The 16927-nt window shown below is 39.5% G+C and overlaps 2 protein-coding genes across 2 annotated transcripts in view; both read left to right on the forward strand.

Moving 5' to 3' along the window:
• The window catches only part of LOC117390486 (mitochondrial basic amino acids transporter), a 222062-nt gene that overhangs the window by 9542 nt on the left and 195593 nt on the right, over positions 1-16927 (forward strand). The gene's annotated exons all lie outside the window — the stretch shown is intronic.
• Positions 6980-8583, forward strand: dio3a (iodothyronine deiodinase 3a). The gene has a single exon (XM_033988904.2). It carries the CDS (start codon positions 7040-7042, stop codon positions 7808-7810), a length of 771 nt encoding a protein of 256 aa, XP_033844795.1. The 5' UTR covers positions 6980-7039; the 3' UTR covers positions 7811-8583.

Below are 16927 nucleotides of genomic sequence, written 5' to 3' on the forward strand. Positions count from 1 at the left end.
AGAACCAAGAGAAGGACCGAGAGAAGAACCGAGAGAAGGACCGAGAGAAGGACCGAGAGAAGAACCAAGAGAAGGACCGAGAGAAGGACCGAGAGAAGGACCGAGAGAAGGACCGAGAGAAGGACCGAGAGAAGGACCGAGAGAAGGACCGAGAGAAAGAGAGAGAAGGACCGAGAGAAGGACCGAGAGAAGGACCGAGAGAAGGACCGAGAGCAGGACCGAGAGAAGGACTGAGAGAAGAACTGAGAGAAGAACTGAGAGAAGGACAGAGAGAAGGACCGAGAGAAGGACAGAGAGAAGGACCGAGAGAAGGACCGAGAGAAGGACCGAGAGAAGGACCGAGAGAAGGACAGAGAGAAGGACCGAGAGAAGGACCGAGAGAAGGACCGAGAGAAGGACCGAGAGAAGGACCGAGAGAAGGACCGAGAGCAGGACCGAGAGAAGGACCGAGAGAAGGACCAAGAGAAGGATGAACACTTCAAAGCTGCAGTGTCAAATCAAAGAGCACAGAAAAACACCACCACAGTTTGAGAGTTCTGATGGTAAAACTTGCTTTTGGAGGACAGTTGTTCAGTTTTGAATGAAACATTTCATTATACTGAGCTGCTGTTTATGAAAACTGAAACCCTGTCTGAGATTCAGTTTGAGCTACAAATGTCCCTTTTCAATAGAGAAGTGAGTCAAAGCCATTTAAAAAGTGTAAAGTGCATGTGACAAGTGTTCTCTGCATCTGTACGTGTAGTAAATATTAATTGATAAATATTTTGTTAAATAGAGATAAAATTGTTGAAAATTACAGGAAGTAGTGAGACTAGCTCCATCTATGGCATCAACAGTTCCATCCAATCCTCAACATTGTTCTGACAACTTACACATGCATTTATCATATATGCATATATGTAAGTTAATGTTAGCTACGTTTTAATGAAATGTGTGGTTTGCACTTAAGTTTTTTTTTTTTCATTGGCCCATTTTCTATAGAAAACTGACAAACAGAATTTTTTTTTTGTTTTACCGTCAACACTGTTGACTGACCTTTGGTTTTATTCATTTGACAAACCAGATCAGAAGTTTCAGTTCTGTTCTCGGTGACCACAGAGAAACACTGGTGTAGTGCAGGATGCTATTGGGCTTCACATTTTACACAGATGAATCTGGGGCTGGAAAAGCTGTTTTGTATTTTATAAAAAAATATAAAAATAAATGTACACATTACCAGTCCTAGATTTAGATGACTGGTAATGGTTATAGTATGTGATGAAAGGCAGTGATGGTGTTAGAAACAAAGGCCTTTAGCACATGTGAACAGGCTTGTAGTGTTGAAAAAACAAAGTGAATCCATTGATCATTTGTGTTTGTGAATGAAAGGCAAGCCAATTCTTCTGAGAGGCAGCCTGAGAACTCTGTGAACTGATGAGAAGTGTTCCAATTCAAAAAATGTGCTAAAACGATTGTAAAAAACTATAAGCTTTAACAGGTCTGTTTTGCCCAATGGACCCTTTAAAACGACATAAAACATAAAAATGCAACTCCAGCATCAGTTTTTCCTAATAAAGTTTGTCTCCATAAAGCTCCACGTGTAACATACAGGCTCTCCTCAGACAGCGGCGCTCAGACCCCAGCTGGCCTGTAAGTGACATACATGAGGAATGCACTGATGGAAACAGAACATGGGGCTATCGTGCTGCTCATTAGAGTGTTGTGTAGCTCTGCTCCAGTCACGTGCCGCGTCTGCTCCCACCTCTTTGCCCTCACAAAACCTTGGCTCCAGCTCCTTCAGCGGAGGTGATATAGTACTGAGAGAGAAGTAAGAGTACTGTTACTTCAAAATAATATTACTCAAGTAGAAGAAGAAAGGATAGTAGTCCAAGAAATTACTCAAGTAAGGGTAAAAAAGTATTTGGGAAACTTCTATTCGAGTAAATGGTAAGGACATACATCTGATTTATAATTTAAAGCATGTAATTTGAAGCACTAAACATTTAATTATCCACAAAAATTACAAAAACTAAATCATATCTGAAGGAGCAGCGCAAGAAACAAGTGTTCAAATCAACCATAGATAAAGAAGTGACTAAGTGAGTGTGATGTCACCCATAGCGTTCAGCTCCAGTTAAATGAAGCTCATTGAGGCTTGCATTTAAAATATTCCATATTTGGAATTCTGATTGGGAGTATCATAGCAAACAAAACTACCAATCCAGAGCAAGGCCGTTGAAGGCAACACCCCTTCCTGCCCAAACCACTGGTTTAGTAGGGAGCAAGCGCTTAGCAACGTTGTCAATCAAACCTGTTGCCAACTCTAGTGGGAGCGACCTTGGGGAAAGAAGACGCCTGATTTGTCTGTTTGGAACATGGCAGCTAGCAGGTTAGCTATGTCCATTTATATATCCATATATATGTCCATATATATATATATATATATATATATATATATATATATATAGTCTATGAAGTCAACATTCAGCTTTTGCCACTTGTAGACTTACTCACAGTGGGAAGAGTAATTAAAACTCAAATACAAAGTTACTCAAGTAAAAGTAACTGAGTACTCCCCACCTCTGTCCTTCAGATATCACTCAATGGCTTATGACAAAGCGGCATAACAGAATGTACCGTAAACATACACTGTGTTCTCTCCATGTCCCGGCCTCCTGCTCTTTCAGCTGATTATGGTGGAATTTATGGAGTCAACTTTTGAACTATTCCTAAGCTTTTGGGAAAGATAAGCAGCAGGCGGGGCGCTGTCAGAGCTGTACAATGTGAGGAAACAGGGTCCACCAAAGCAGACGGATATAGGAGAGATTTTGTACTAACATGGTTTTTTGAGCGTTTACTGTACCATAATGTATTTGTCCTTGTGTAAACTTGTACAGAAAAATGAAAGGAAGTAGGAGCCATAGAGTGTACATATTTATTACAAGATATGTATTTTTACAGCATTATAACTATTATCAAAGTCAAAGATAAATTTTATTGTAAGATAAGTGTAATGTTGGAACATTGCAGATGAAGCAATAACGTCTCGAACAAACTATCAACAACTGTGGGCTGCTGTGGTGCTGAAATAGAAGCGGCGGGACATGGAGGGACTGACTCTGGAAATATAAATATAAACAGATGTATATAGACTACACATTTTACTAAAACATATTTAACACCAAAGACAATAGATGTTTCTCTGTATGTTTGGTCTTTCTCTATATTTGGTCTTTCAGAAGACTTCCCTCACTATTCAACTTTACAGCTACAGGTTTTGGCATTTACCTCTCTGGTTGCAGGACGACATCTCCTCTTACACTAGAAATAAACACATTCACCCTCCAGCACTCAATAGATTAATGAGGTTATGTCCTTTTTGAAAGTAGAGAGGATTAGGTACTCCAAGAAGGGTATCGGTAAACAAGTTTTTTAGAACGTGGCAACCATTTATTGACTTATTTATTATTATTATTATTATTTTATTTTGTTTTATTTTTAACTTTTATTTTTTGTGTGTGTTTTATACTTTTTATTTTATTTTATTATTTACTGTGTGATGCTGTTTGTATTTATTTATTCACTCAAGGTTTGTGTGATTTTTTGTTTTTTGTTTTTTTTTTGTTTTAGTTTTAGCTACATTAAATGAAAAGGTGTGTATACATTTGTTGTCTAAATGACAGTCCTATATTTATTCACATATCAGTAAAAATATATGAAACCAAAACATATTTAACACAATTATATTTAAGATTTTATTTAGAATTAGGCCCAGTCTTTTCTTATTTTTTCATTTTGGGGAAGGTTATATTTATACTTCCTGGATAGACATGGGCAGTAGAGTAGACCATTAACAAAGCCCAAAACCAAACAAAATTACACACTAGTTATCATTTGAAAAATAAAAATAAATCACAACACCTTTGTTTTGTTAAATCAATGTCAGAAAAGTCAAAATGCTAAGCGCTAACTACTAACTATTACTTCCTGTATTTTTCAACTTTTTGTTTTCTACTTTTCTTCACAACTTGCCACTTGATTGATGTAAAATTATTATGAATATTTACAGATATTGCCCTACAAAAAACAAGTGATAACTGGAAAAATCTCAAAAGCTGTCGTATGCACTTTAAGCTCTGATAATAACACGTGTGACGAGTCACCCTTTCGAAGGCACATTCACATCGATTTGTGTTAACACGTCTGTTGAGCAGGTCTCTTGGTTCAGGTGAGGACACAGCAGTAGCATACATAAATATAGTGTAAGCGTGGACTTTGGACTCGGGCCAGTCCCTCACACTTGGAGCAGACAGATCCTCTGTTCAGTGGGACGCTCCGGTTCAACATGTTCTGTTCCACTATGTGTTCTACTGTGTCTGTGCTCTGACAAGGGCTGGGACAGGAACTTTGCCCCAGCCACACAAGGCTCAGGCGACATGGGGCAGTAAATGCAGGACAAGTGAGAGAGAGAGAGTGAATTGGACAAACGTGGAGGCAAAACTAATGAGAATCACAGAGCATTCATTCATATGATTCCATTCATTGTAAAAATCCCTTTACTGACTGCATCAGCCCATGGAACAGTTTATATGAAGCAGTTTCAGATCAATATTACAGATACAATGATCAACATGTAACATAGTGATCTTCATAAAATAATAAGTGTCTGAGTACTTTGCAAATCTGATTACTGAGTACTGTTTACTCCTTTTGAAAGTAATCTAATTACTAATTTGATTACTCTAAGTTACTGAAAAAAGGAAACATACACATCCGAAATTCTTTACAATAATGATACTGACTGTTACTTACAGTTTGAGCCTGATTTCACACAGAGACAACACAGTCTTAAACCTATATTGGTGTTGTTTTGCTTCACGGCTGATCTGTGCTCATGTGTTTACTGTTTTACCACACTGTTCTATGGTTTACACACATTTTGGGCATGGAAACAGCAACTAAAGGTTAAAAGGGTAAGTAACATTAATCTAAATACTCAGTTTTCAATTGTAGTTTGATCACTGCATTACTAAAAATGTAATCTGGCACCTGGTTATAATTTAATCCACAAAAATGCACAGTATGTCTTCATTAAGAGAATAAAGTGATTTTTCTGCACTTGTGTTATTCATTTGTCCTTACAGTATGTGTGACACTGGGACCTCATTTACAAGCATGCTTAAACACATTTGTAATAAATTGCATTGTTATTGTCTGAAGGTCATCAAGGTTATCTGTAAAAATCTTGAGATATTAATTTGTGTCAGCCTCCCCTAATGCTCTTATGTTCTGAAGCCTCCTGTTTGGCCTGTGACATCAGAATAACTCCATAGTGTGCTTTGTTAGTAACATGAGAAATATGGTTATCTTAAGCCACATGTTTTTATCTCCTCTACCTCCCGTCTCCAGACATAATCATCTACAGGTCCACACTTATAGACAACATTCCCCAAATTCCAAAAACTTATATGTTTTATCTCAGATTTTCCCTGATATGATCCATAGTAAAGCTGTCACTTCTCAGCACAGTTAACATGTCGTTTAAATAAAAGATTTGGTAATACAAGCTCATTATTTACAACCTTAATAAATCACTGTCACATTTATAAGACACGTGTGGTGGAGCACGTGCTGGACTCACCAGCTACAACACAGGACCGGACATTTCACAAGTCCGGGACGGAGCCTCCAAGGAAGTCTCCAAGGATAATATTGCTTTGTGCTAATGCAATATATAGTCAAGCATACATTAGATCTGACTACACAGTACAATGCAATGCCTGAGGAATGTGGGGGGAAGTATGTCTATAGTATTTATGAGCTCAGAAAGTACATGGAACATGATTCAGAATTATGACATATTTGTGGGAAAGGTTCAATAGTGTCATGGAAATTATCTATAAAATATACCGAAACATACAAGAAGACTATGTTGGTTTATTACGTTTGCACTGGTAAACAAAAGGGTCCCACCACTGACAGAGTTTCTGCTGCAGTGGGCCCAGAGCAATAGGGTAAGGACACTTTTAGGTTTAGGTCAGTCTGGCTGGCATTTGGCCTTCTTAGCTCAGAGAGGTAACACCTCTCTGAGCATGTGTGTACTAGTCAAACAATAAACATGTGAAATAAAACAGTAGACATGTTAATGGAAACACAAAGTTACCTATAGCCTTCCTGTGAGACTTAAGGATTTGACCTGACTAGTGTGGCTTTTAACACCTCTTGCAGTGCATCTTGGACAATGGAAAAACAATAGACAGGACTAAAACTTTTACCACAATAGTTAATGTAGAGCCAATTTAAAGCATTCATCTTACTGAGTTACATTTGCTTGAGTAACGTTTTAAATACATTTTAACACTTATCAATAAACACTTTTATTGAAGTAGCATTACTCTTACTTAAATGTAAATGTACAGCATAGTGGTAAATAGCTAGACATACGTTTCGAGGGGATCTGCCGCACTACAGCGCTAGTGGGGTTTCTTTTGGCCTATTACGTTTTGACTGAGAGACATCTGGTGGAAGAAAATTGACACTGCAGCCTTAGTCAACTCCATTATTTTCACAGCTTATAATAAATTGGTTTCTCACAGTGACCTTTGTTTTACACGGAGTCGTCAGCATGTGGCAAAGTTGCTGAGATTTGTTCACATACGCATTCTCCGTCGGGAAGAAGAGATGACTGTGGTTCATAAACTTCGCACTGACAAATGCTCATTTAGAGATGCCAGACAATTTGAAAATAATACCACAATAACATAAGCCAACAAGTTATAAATATATCCAACTCGTGCGCCTAACTTTACGCACTTGTTACGCACAGCCAGGGCACTGGGGCCTCTGTGGTCCTGCGGACAACTACAACTCGGGCGCATCTTTCTCGCGCTCTTTTGGCTGAGTCTCAAAGCGCTGGAGTTGACGAAAGGTAATCCCCGCCATGTGAGGCCACGGCCCCTCTCCGGAGGCGGGGTGTGCATCCTCAGAATGAGCCGGTGCTATAAAACCAGGGCGAAGTGAACCTGCGAGGGCACCGCGCGGGTCCGAGGACAAGAAAAGGATGAAGGCGGTGAAGAGCGCGGTGGTATGCCTGGTCCTCCTGCCCCGCTTCTTCATGACCGCGCTCATGTTTTGGCTGCTGGACTTTCTGTGCATCAGGAAACGAGTGTTTTTCCAGATCAAGGAGCAGGAGAACTGTTTAGACCCTCCTCTGTGTATCTCCGACTCCAACCGCCTGTTCAGCCTGGAGTCGCTGAAAGCGGTGTGGCACGGGCACAAGCTGGACTTTCTCAAAGAAGCGCACCTCGGTCAGGGGGCGCCCAACACCGAAGTGGTTCAATTGGAGGACCAGAAGCGCGCGCGCATCCTGGACTATGCACACGAGAACAGACCTCTCATCCTCAACTTCGGCAGCTGCACCTGACCTCCGTTTATGGCGCGCCTTAAAGCGTTCCAGAGCGTGGTGCAGCAGAACGCGGACATTGCGGACTCTGTGCTCGTGTACATAGAAGAGGCGCACCCGTCGGACGGGTGGATGAGCACAGACGCTCCGTACCAGATCCCCCAGCACAGGTGTCTGGAGGACCGGCTGCACGCTGCGCGCCTGATGCGTACTGAGGTGCCCGGCTGCCAGGTGGTGGTGGACAGCATGGAAAATACGTCCAACGCCGCCTATGGAGCCTTTTTTGACAGACTGTACATCCTCCACGAGGGGAGGATCGTGTACCAGGGAGGCAGGGGACCAGAGGGCTACCGCATCTCCGAGCTCAAAGACTGGCTGGATCAGTACAGAGAGAGCGTGGGAACAGCCAGCAGGACCTTGGAAGTCTAGTTTACATGTATAACTGAGAATCATGTCCAAGTCTTGTTTTTCGATAACTGTATTTCATTTTTATTAGATCGTATTGTTTAGTGCATTTAAAATGCCACTGAGGAGTTGGAATATGTCCTTCGTTTTCACTTTATGTTTCAACATGTGTAATGTCACAGAGGTAGACTTTCATTCTCAGGTCAACATTTGATGTTATTTAGTTTTAGATAAAATGTTTGAGAATTTGCCAAACTTTAACAGTAAAAGGTCACACTGTTACTAAACTGTTAAAATGGTTCCTAATACTTGAATGGCCTCATCTTGAAGAACAACTTAACAAACCGTCCTCTTTGTTAACATTTAAAACATGTTCTTGTGAAGTTTCACATGTGAGCTCCACACTGCCATTTGGGGTTATGACCTCTATTGTCTACAGAGCCTTCCATAGCATTACATAGACTGATATTTATTTAACTGAACTCAGTATTTGTATTTTACTGTCATATTTGTATGCAGTTGTGTCTTTTTATGTCTTTGGGACAGTAGGACACGCTCCCCCTTCTGTCCCCAGTACTGTTGTGAAGTTCGGCTCACCAAGGGGCCTGTCCTACGGAGCCGACACTGATGTCCTGTACTGGGAGCTCGGGCTGGGGGCTGTTCTCATCCTCACCACTACTTTTTTGTACACATTGTTCCAATTTATTGATATATTTTTCATACAATAAACACTTTTGATCTATAGCGATGGTTCACGTTGGTATCAGCTACTGTTATCTCATTCAACTGGCCCATGCATAGTGTACAGCCATGACAACAGATAAGAGCGTGTCAAGTTAAAGGTGCACCATGTAACTTTTCCAGTAGACCATCTGCTGCCTGCTTGTCGCCATGGAGATGTTTTTGCTTTGCCTATAATATTTCACAGTACTGTATGGCAATAAACTCATCTATCCCATGGACACTAGCAGATGGCACCACCACCACCAAGTTACAGGTCAGATTTGTGGAGAAGCAGCCCCACAGACAGTAAGAGCGCGAATAAAGCAATAAAAACACATGGATTGAATATGTGCAAACAAAAAATAATGCCATACTGTGGAACATTTCAGGCAACGCAATCATTCTGTATAAAGTTATACAGTGCATTTTAACTATATAACTTACCAACATACTGTAATTTCAAGCAATTGGTACAAATATAGTGTGAATATAGATTTGGTAGCATAGGATTTGTTGAATTTGGTTAGTTAAATTGAAAAAGACTAATTGGGTGAAAGGGGCCATGGTCAGTATTTAGAAAGCTCTAAACATTCATTTACAGACAGTCTCATCATTAATCATATGACGTATTTAGAGAGTATTTATTTACATTGGCACGACATATTCTAGAAAGTGTTTGTCCTGATTTGACCCACATTGCTAGAACATTTTTGTACATTGTGTCCTTTTCAGTGTTATATAGGACACTGTACCACGGCAGGTATAACTCTGGCACACACTTTGAAACGTGAGATATCTGAGTATATATATTTTTACTTACTGTATTTACAAGAGTAGCAGTAAGCAGCAATGTACTGTGTCAATTCTTGTACCAAGAGATGTTATGGTTCATAATTTATCTGACTTTTTGTTTGTATTACTGAATGCTTATCTTATTTAGTAATAAAACTCAAACATGATTAAAAGGTAAAATTTACTCTGCCAAGGTAAGATTTATTTATTTATTTATTGTTTATGTTTTTCAGTTTGGTACCACTTTATAATAACTACACCATAATTAAGGTTAGTGTTGGGATATGAATTAAGTAGTAACTATTCACTACTCTGTTGGTACTTTGCAGTGACATCATGCTGGAGGTTCTACATTTATGTCTATAGTGGAATGTTCTGCAGTTACCATGGTGACATAATGCAAACACTGCCAAAAAAGTTTTAAGATGGTTTGGAAAAAAACAAAACAAAATGGAGCCTGTGATTAATCCGGGCGTTCATGGTCCTGTTTAGGTGTTTTATTTTAAACAAAAATCTGAGAGTGACTAACTGACAAACTTCTGGCAAATGTTGGCTAGCTTATAACTGTCATCTCACCTGTTGTTCCAGCTAAGTCAGTTCTTTATGATCAGATTGTGTTATAAAAAAAAAAAGCTCAGATTAAAGTTTAACAGTGCTTTAGACAGAGCAGTGCCTACAGTTAGCTCACACTCTCAGGGAATGTTGATGACATCAGTTGCAAAGTATCAATGAATTAAGCCTTTTTCATGCAACAAAATTATCTACACAATTAGTACAACATAAACCTAATTAGCAACATTTGAAATAGCTTATTGACAACGCCCAACAATACAAAAACACTCACCAGTGACTGACTTAAATAAAAAGTATAATGTTTCTTTCTTTTTACACTTGTGTAGCATGTCCTTGGTTAACCCTCAGTCTGTATAAGTTAGTTTAAGGTGAATGAATGAGTCATGAGCCCTGGGTTGTACTGTACTGCAGCTAGCACTGACACAAGTATACAGTACCCTAGAGCAAACACTGCAAAAAATACTTGCATAGTTAAAAACAGGAAAAGTATGTATGGTAAAGGTGCACTATGTAACTTTTCTGTTGGAGGGTATGCTATTTTCTTGTCTCATGGGGAAGGTTATTGCATTGCCTGGAATGTTGCACAATATGGCATTGAACATATCTTTTCTGTTTTTTTTGTTTTTTTGTTTTTTTTTCATTTACTAGTGTTTTATTGCTGCAAAAAGACCTATTGTTACTGTGATCGGGCTCGCCGCTCCACAGAACATCCTATATTATGCAAAATTAACTCTTGTGAAACATGTTATAATGATGATATTTCCTCAAAAACACAGCTCAAAATACTCTGTTCCACCTTGTGATGTCATGAAGTGGTAGTTTTCAAGTTAACCGCCACCTTTCACCTTTAGTTCAGTATAGATCGACAATTCCAGAGTCGAAATCATCCAAATGATTCTAGCGGCGGTGCGTGGAGTTTAAAAACACAGTGGAGCACTTGTATTATGACATGACATCACGAGGTGGAACAGAGTGTTTTCTGTTTGAGAGAAGAAATCAGCCTAAATATGCAGAGTTTGTGCGTTAAACATGTGTGAATGAGGAAAAGAACATTATAACATAGATCTGAAAATAGCTTAAAATAGGTCCTTTAAATCATAATGAACAAAAAGTTTATTAAAAAGGATACAGACTTAGTACCTAGATATTTTTTTTTCTTCATTTTTTTGCAGTGTGTACCATAGAGAGTACTGTCAATTAGTCATCCCCATAAACCTAGATGTATGCGCGCGTGTGTGAGCTGTTACTTCAATCGCACGCTCTCCGGGCTATAGGGTGTCATGGGGCCATATCATGCAGCAGATAAAATATATATAACTTGCACATACATTCTTGATGGAAACAGCTCATGAATTTTGATAGTGCAGTCTTCATACGGCCACCGGGGGGTTAGTGAGAAAAAGACAGTGAACCCTGGACTTAAGGACAGTGTCAAGAAAGTAGGGCACAAACTATAGAACTACGTTACATTCTAATAAGAGGCACGGTACTGCTACTGTGCTACTAACAGTTTGGGTCACATGACTTCACAACAGTCTCAGTACTTATAGTTTTAAACCCTATGCTGGAATTAGCTGTTAAACTGTCACACTGTAGATTTGTTGGTTTATGGCTGATATCTCTGTAATTACTGGACCTATCCACGTGGAACAAAAACTGCTACGAAATTCGATGTCTCCTCTGTCAGTACAAATAAACAAGAGGGTCATGTTTTTTTTCACGATAGCTTCAGAAACTGGTGCTATATAAAGACGAGATTGTTGAAAGTTGAAAGGACTTTAAACCGTAAGATTAAAGTGGAAAGTTTGTGGAGCCAATCCCAGAGCATTTATGGATCTCAAGTTTGATTTTTCTTGAAAAAGTTGTTCATGTTTCACAATGTTACATAGGCCCCATCTCAAACAATGACATCAACAAATTCTAAAGCATGAACGTAGCCTATTGTGAGAGGTTATTTTATTCTAAAGAAGGCATATTGTGCTTGTGTCTGCTCTATAGTTATAATCTATGACACCCATGAATCATTATGTTATCATTTGCCTTTCATTGGTCTAAAATGACTTAAATAAAGAAACAACTCGTCTGACTTAAGTGTCAGTGGGAGCTGACGATGAAGTTATCTGCCCCTCCTATGGATAGTTGCAGCTCACACTAGCGAGCAGCAGTTTTGTTTTTCATTTGTTTCCTATATAACTATGCGTTGCAGCCAAAGCTACGTGTATCACTAATTAAGAAAATAAAATTGGAGAACGAAGTAAGTACACAGCACATACCGGTGGTGGTGAAAACAGGAGTTAATCAGCAAAATGGCATCTCGAAAATTAGCGATCAAAGATTGCTCAAACATGCACAAATCATTGCAAATACAATTTTAGACAGTAAATGAGAAGAGGAAACAACTATGTCATGGTTAAAAGCTTTGAAAAGTCCATAGGTCTGTTTTAACTCCTCATTTTAGTTATGGGTTGACTACACATCAAACATTCTTTTAATTTGACCTGTCCAGATCTTCCAAATCATTATGACTCATTTTGAGATATTTTACATCAACCGTTTAGTCTTTCACTTTGAGAAACGATCATGTGACGTGAAACTGTAGTGTGACGTGAAATGATCATGTGACGCAAAATGGTCATGTGACACAAAATGGTCATGTGATGGTGGTAAAGGGCTACATGGCTACCTTTACTTTTACTTTTTCTTGTGCTGGTAAATACATTTATAGAAAATCAAATTCTCACTGATGCAATTTTTTGTGGCTTGTCTATTGTTACGTCCCCCTCATCTTACAGGAGATTAAGTCACTTGCCCAGGGACACAACAACAGAATGGAATAGCACAGGTGAAGTTTGAATGACCAAACTTACATTTGATGGGCAAATATTTAACTCACTATGCCACTGCAGCAGCCTGCTTTTTGTTGAATAGCAGTGATAATTGCCTTCATGTTTCACCCCACAACAAATGGGAAACATGAATAGAACCGGCATTTAAATAAAAAGTAGGAACATGAATGCATTGTTTAGACCAAATATTTTATCTTATGATTTAACTAAATGGGCAGCTAAGATTTAGATTTTACATTTCTGTATCCCATACAAGATAAACATGTTCAAATCAGAACAGTGGACATGATGGCCAAGCTCCTAATGTTAATGATGTTTTGGTTCTCAATGCAATTATCCAATCAGAAAGCAGAATGAGCCTCACATGAGTTTCTCATTAAGTTGCCAGTTTCAATGCTGAAATCCAGGTTTAAACCTAAAAGTCCTCTCCCTGATCTGAATGGTCACTACCTAAACCCCCGCACGTGCGGCCAATCATGAATCAGAGCTACTGCAGCCTCTGCAGCTCAGTGAGTGGATTCTGGAGGTTCTTTCACATGAGACATGGCCTGTCCATATACTGACAATGAGAAAAACTTGTATGTGTCTTCTATCTGCAGGTAAGTCAGGAAACTGAAGTTCAGTTGTGATAGTTTTACCTATTTTAAAACTGTAAGAGCGCAGGCTCCTTACAGTTCCATGAAAAGCTGTAAATACCCATTCGTGGCATTTCCCTCATTACATTTATCATTGCATTACGTAACCTTCCCTTGGTAACACAGTGTAGCTGAAAGTCTACATTGAGCCTGGAACCGTGACCTTGGACGTTCATCTGGATCCCATTTTTAGCTCCCAAACCATGTCAGCGTGGTGCCCCAGGATGAAAAAACACTTGTGAGGGCCCTGGAACTCGGACTGGCCCCAAACTATTTTCCATGGGCTAGAGTCTCCATGTCAGCCTGGAGACATTAGACATTGAGCAGAGCTGTGCACAGTACACTTTTGTTTTACGACGCACCAAGAGTGAAGAGCCCCTCTGCGCTCCTCTGGTTTTAGCCTTGAAGTTGGGGGCCTCTCGTTCTCTGAGGTCAATGGTGGCGGCCCCCTCGTGAATGTATGTTTCTGGGAAAGCAAGCACACAGGGACTGTGTGACAAAGGCCCGTGGTGATGGAGCGACTGCATGTTAGCGTTTAGCTGGGGGTTCATTGTGGTGTAAATGAAGTCCAGACTGTGGACTGGGACCACTCCTCTGGAGTGACACCAGTGCTAACTTACATGTAGCACTGCTTCTCAGTAACTATGTTTTCTGTGCAAACCGCACATGTGATCTCTGGACTTATCATGTGAATGTTATGATGTGAGTTCATGATGTGAGTAATCTGATTTCTATGTCTGTTCACACCAGTGCCAGTGCTGACAAGGAAAATGATGCAAAACTAATTCAGCAAAGACAAGAAGGATTGAAAGTTATTTCTTCCAAACACAACAGTTTTTCTAAAAGTCCAGAGATGTAAAATGATCACATTTATATAGTGCTTTTCTACAATTTCAAGGCACTTACTGTTGTGGAAAATGATTATATCTCTTGATGAATAATAATCCATTTACAAAGCCTGGTGAGTTATGAAATACAAAAAGGTTTATTCTTTGTTACAGCAGATGTGGACAGGACAGGGCCAAGGCCCGCCCTGGCCACAATCTCCCAGCGTCCCAAGCAAGTCCCTCTGAGTCTCTCCTTTAGAGCATCTTTTCCCATCTGAGCTCTGAGCATTTATACCAGAATAGTAAAGCTGCATACATTTCAAAGCAGAGTGACGTTTGTTTCACACCCATGAGAAATTCCACTTTTACACCTGAGGACAGGTAAGAGTATCCTGGAGGATGGACAGAGCCTTCACACATGTTGATGTTAAGAATACTTCACAACATAAATGCACATACATTTCAATCACCCTTTCTCCCTTTTGATGATTCATTAATCATACTTCATAAACAAACATTGTCACAAACAGAACAAACAGAGACATTCATTGTTGTGGTGGATGTTTGTGGAGATGAAGTCAGTTCCATAAGTTTGTTGATTAAGATGGAGGCAAAATCAACTGTTCACTTTTAAGTGGCACTGTTGTTCAATTCAGTTTGTCCATATCCAATATGATTTCACAAGAAAAATGTTGTTTTAACAAGATGGTGGTCCTGTTCAGTTAAATCGTTCCCATCACCTGATCTCTGTCCCTTTGTGCTCCCTCTGGCCACACATGGCTGTAGTTTCTCTTCTCTCAGGAGAAGACCACGTGTCCTCCTGCTCAGGAGAAGACCACGTGTCCTCCTGCTCAGGAGAAGACCACGTGTCCTCCTGCTCAGGAGAAGACCACGTGTCCTCCTGCTCAAGAGAAGACCACGTGTCCTCCTGCTCAGGAGAAGACCACGTGTCCTCCTGCTCAGGAGAAGACCATGTGTCCTCCTGCTCAGGAGGTGCTTTTGGTTCACATCCAGGTGGAAAGTTATTTCCAGGCTTCAGATCATTCAGCTGTCATGGTTGGTTCACTGTGGTTGTCAGTTTGGTTCATAGCAGGCACCTGTGCGGGCTTAGTTGTTTTTGCTATGGGAGAACTTTGGATAAATTGCACTTCTGAAAGAAACATTTTGTGACTCACAAAACTGTTGGATAGTTAGTGCTGTTAGTGTATGATTATGTACATATGTATGATTTCATAGGAGCGTGTAAAGAAAAGCATCTCCTGTAACAATAAAATCCAGTGATGTTCTTGTTGACACTGTTTACACGAAGCTCAAATGTTAAACTCATATTTTCTAATGATGCACACAACATACTGTTTGACTGATCAGGTCTATACAGTTGAGTTCTGGTGTCACACTCGGTACTTTAGCACTATTTTCTGCAGTGAATCAGTTTGCATTTCTGCTTTTTAAAATCTTGTTTCTTGTTGTTTTTGCTTTTCTATTTTTTTCCCTTTACATGTTGCTACAATTCTTCACATTTTACATTCAGAGTGAATTAGAGAAGTAAAATAACTCAAAATCAAATGTTGTAAATTTGATACATTTCACTACCATCATAGTGTTGACACGTCATACATTTACATTTTTCTTCATGCATTTTGCACTTTGGACATAATCTCTCCATTCTTAGAGCTGACGAAAGGGCTGAACTTTTCAGCCTGTCTTTACACTTAACTATACAGGGAATCTCATCCTATTGACTGTTTACAGCTAGTTACAACTAGAGGGGAATGTCACCCACTGACTATTTGGCAGTTAGCTGCAGGGACTTCTGTGACTCTGGAAAATAAACTCATGTAAGTCCCAATACAATACTAGATATTATGTAAAGCCAAGTGTATCTAAATTAATGCTGTGTTCACCCATCACGCACACGCGCTTTACATCAATAAACCACTCACACATCCAAACACACACGCTCATGCACCAGTATATACAAACATTGGGTGGGCTGGGTTAAGTGTCTTGCCGAAATACACAACAACAGTATTCATCTGTAGGAGCTGGAATTGCACCGTCAACCTGCCCGAATGAGTATCTGACTATTCTACTGATCTGATTTCTACTATGATGTTATATATAATGTTAGCAGTTTCATAAGATCCATTATTATCCTAAATATTTATGAGCTTTTTGTCATGTTATAACTTACCCAAACCCCTGCCTGGAGCTGTGTTTTGTTCCATTCAAACATGTCAGCAGCATCTCAACATGGGAGCTTATACTTTCACTCATTGTACAGTTTTGCCTGCACAGAAATGACAGCACAATCACATTTCATTTTTCCTCTACAGTCACAATGTTAAGCTGTGAATTGTACCTAATCAAAGGTGTCTATATAATTCTTTTTATAGGGCCGCACACATGAATAATTCAGACTTCTGCATACAGAAAAGGTCTGACAGAGCAACCGCATTTATTCAGGCTGATTGAAGGACTTTCAGAATTCAAAATATGCATAATTTGATCTGATTTGTGTAATTTCTATACTGCATTTTTAATTTATCTGCTCTTCTTAAGATAATTTGCAACAGAAATACTCCATAGTTTGGACCTTGGTTTATTATAACACTGATGCATTGCAAATGTGGGAGAATGTCCTATTGGCAGAATATTCTTACTTGATCAACACTGAGCTCAAGTAAGAATATTTGAACTTCATAATATGATTACAATTTGAGTAGTTTTCCAGAAATTCCCATT

Source organism: Periophthalmus magnuspinnatus, chromosome 22 (genome assembly GCF_009829125.3).
Source record: "Periophthalmus magnuspinnatus isolate fPerMag1 chromosome 22, fPerMag1.2.pri, whole genome shotgun sequence".
NCBI lineage: Eukaryota > Metazoa > Chordata > Actinopteri > Gobiiformes > Gobiidae > Periophthalmus > Periophthalmus magnuspinnatus.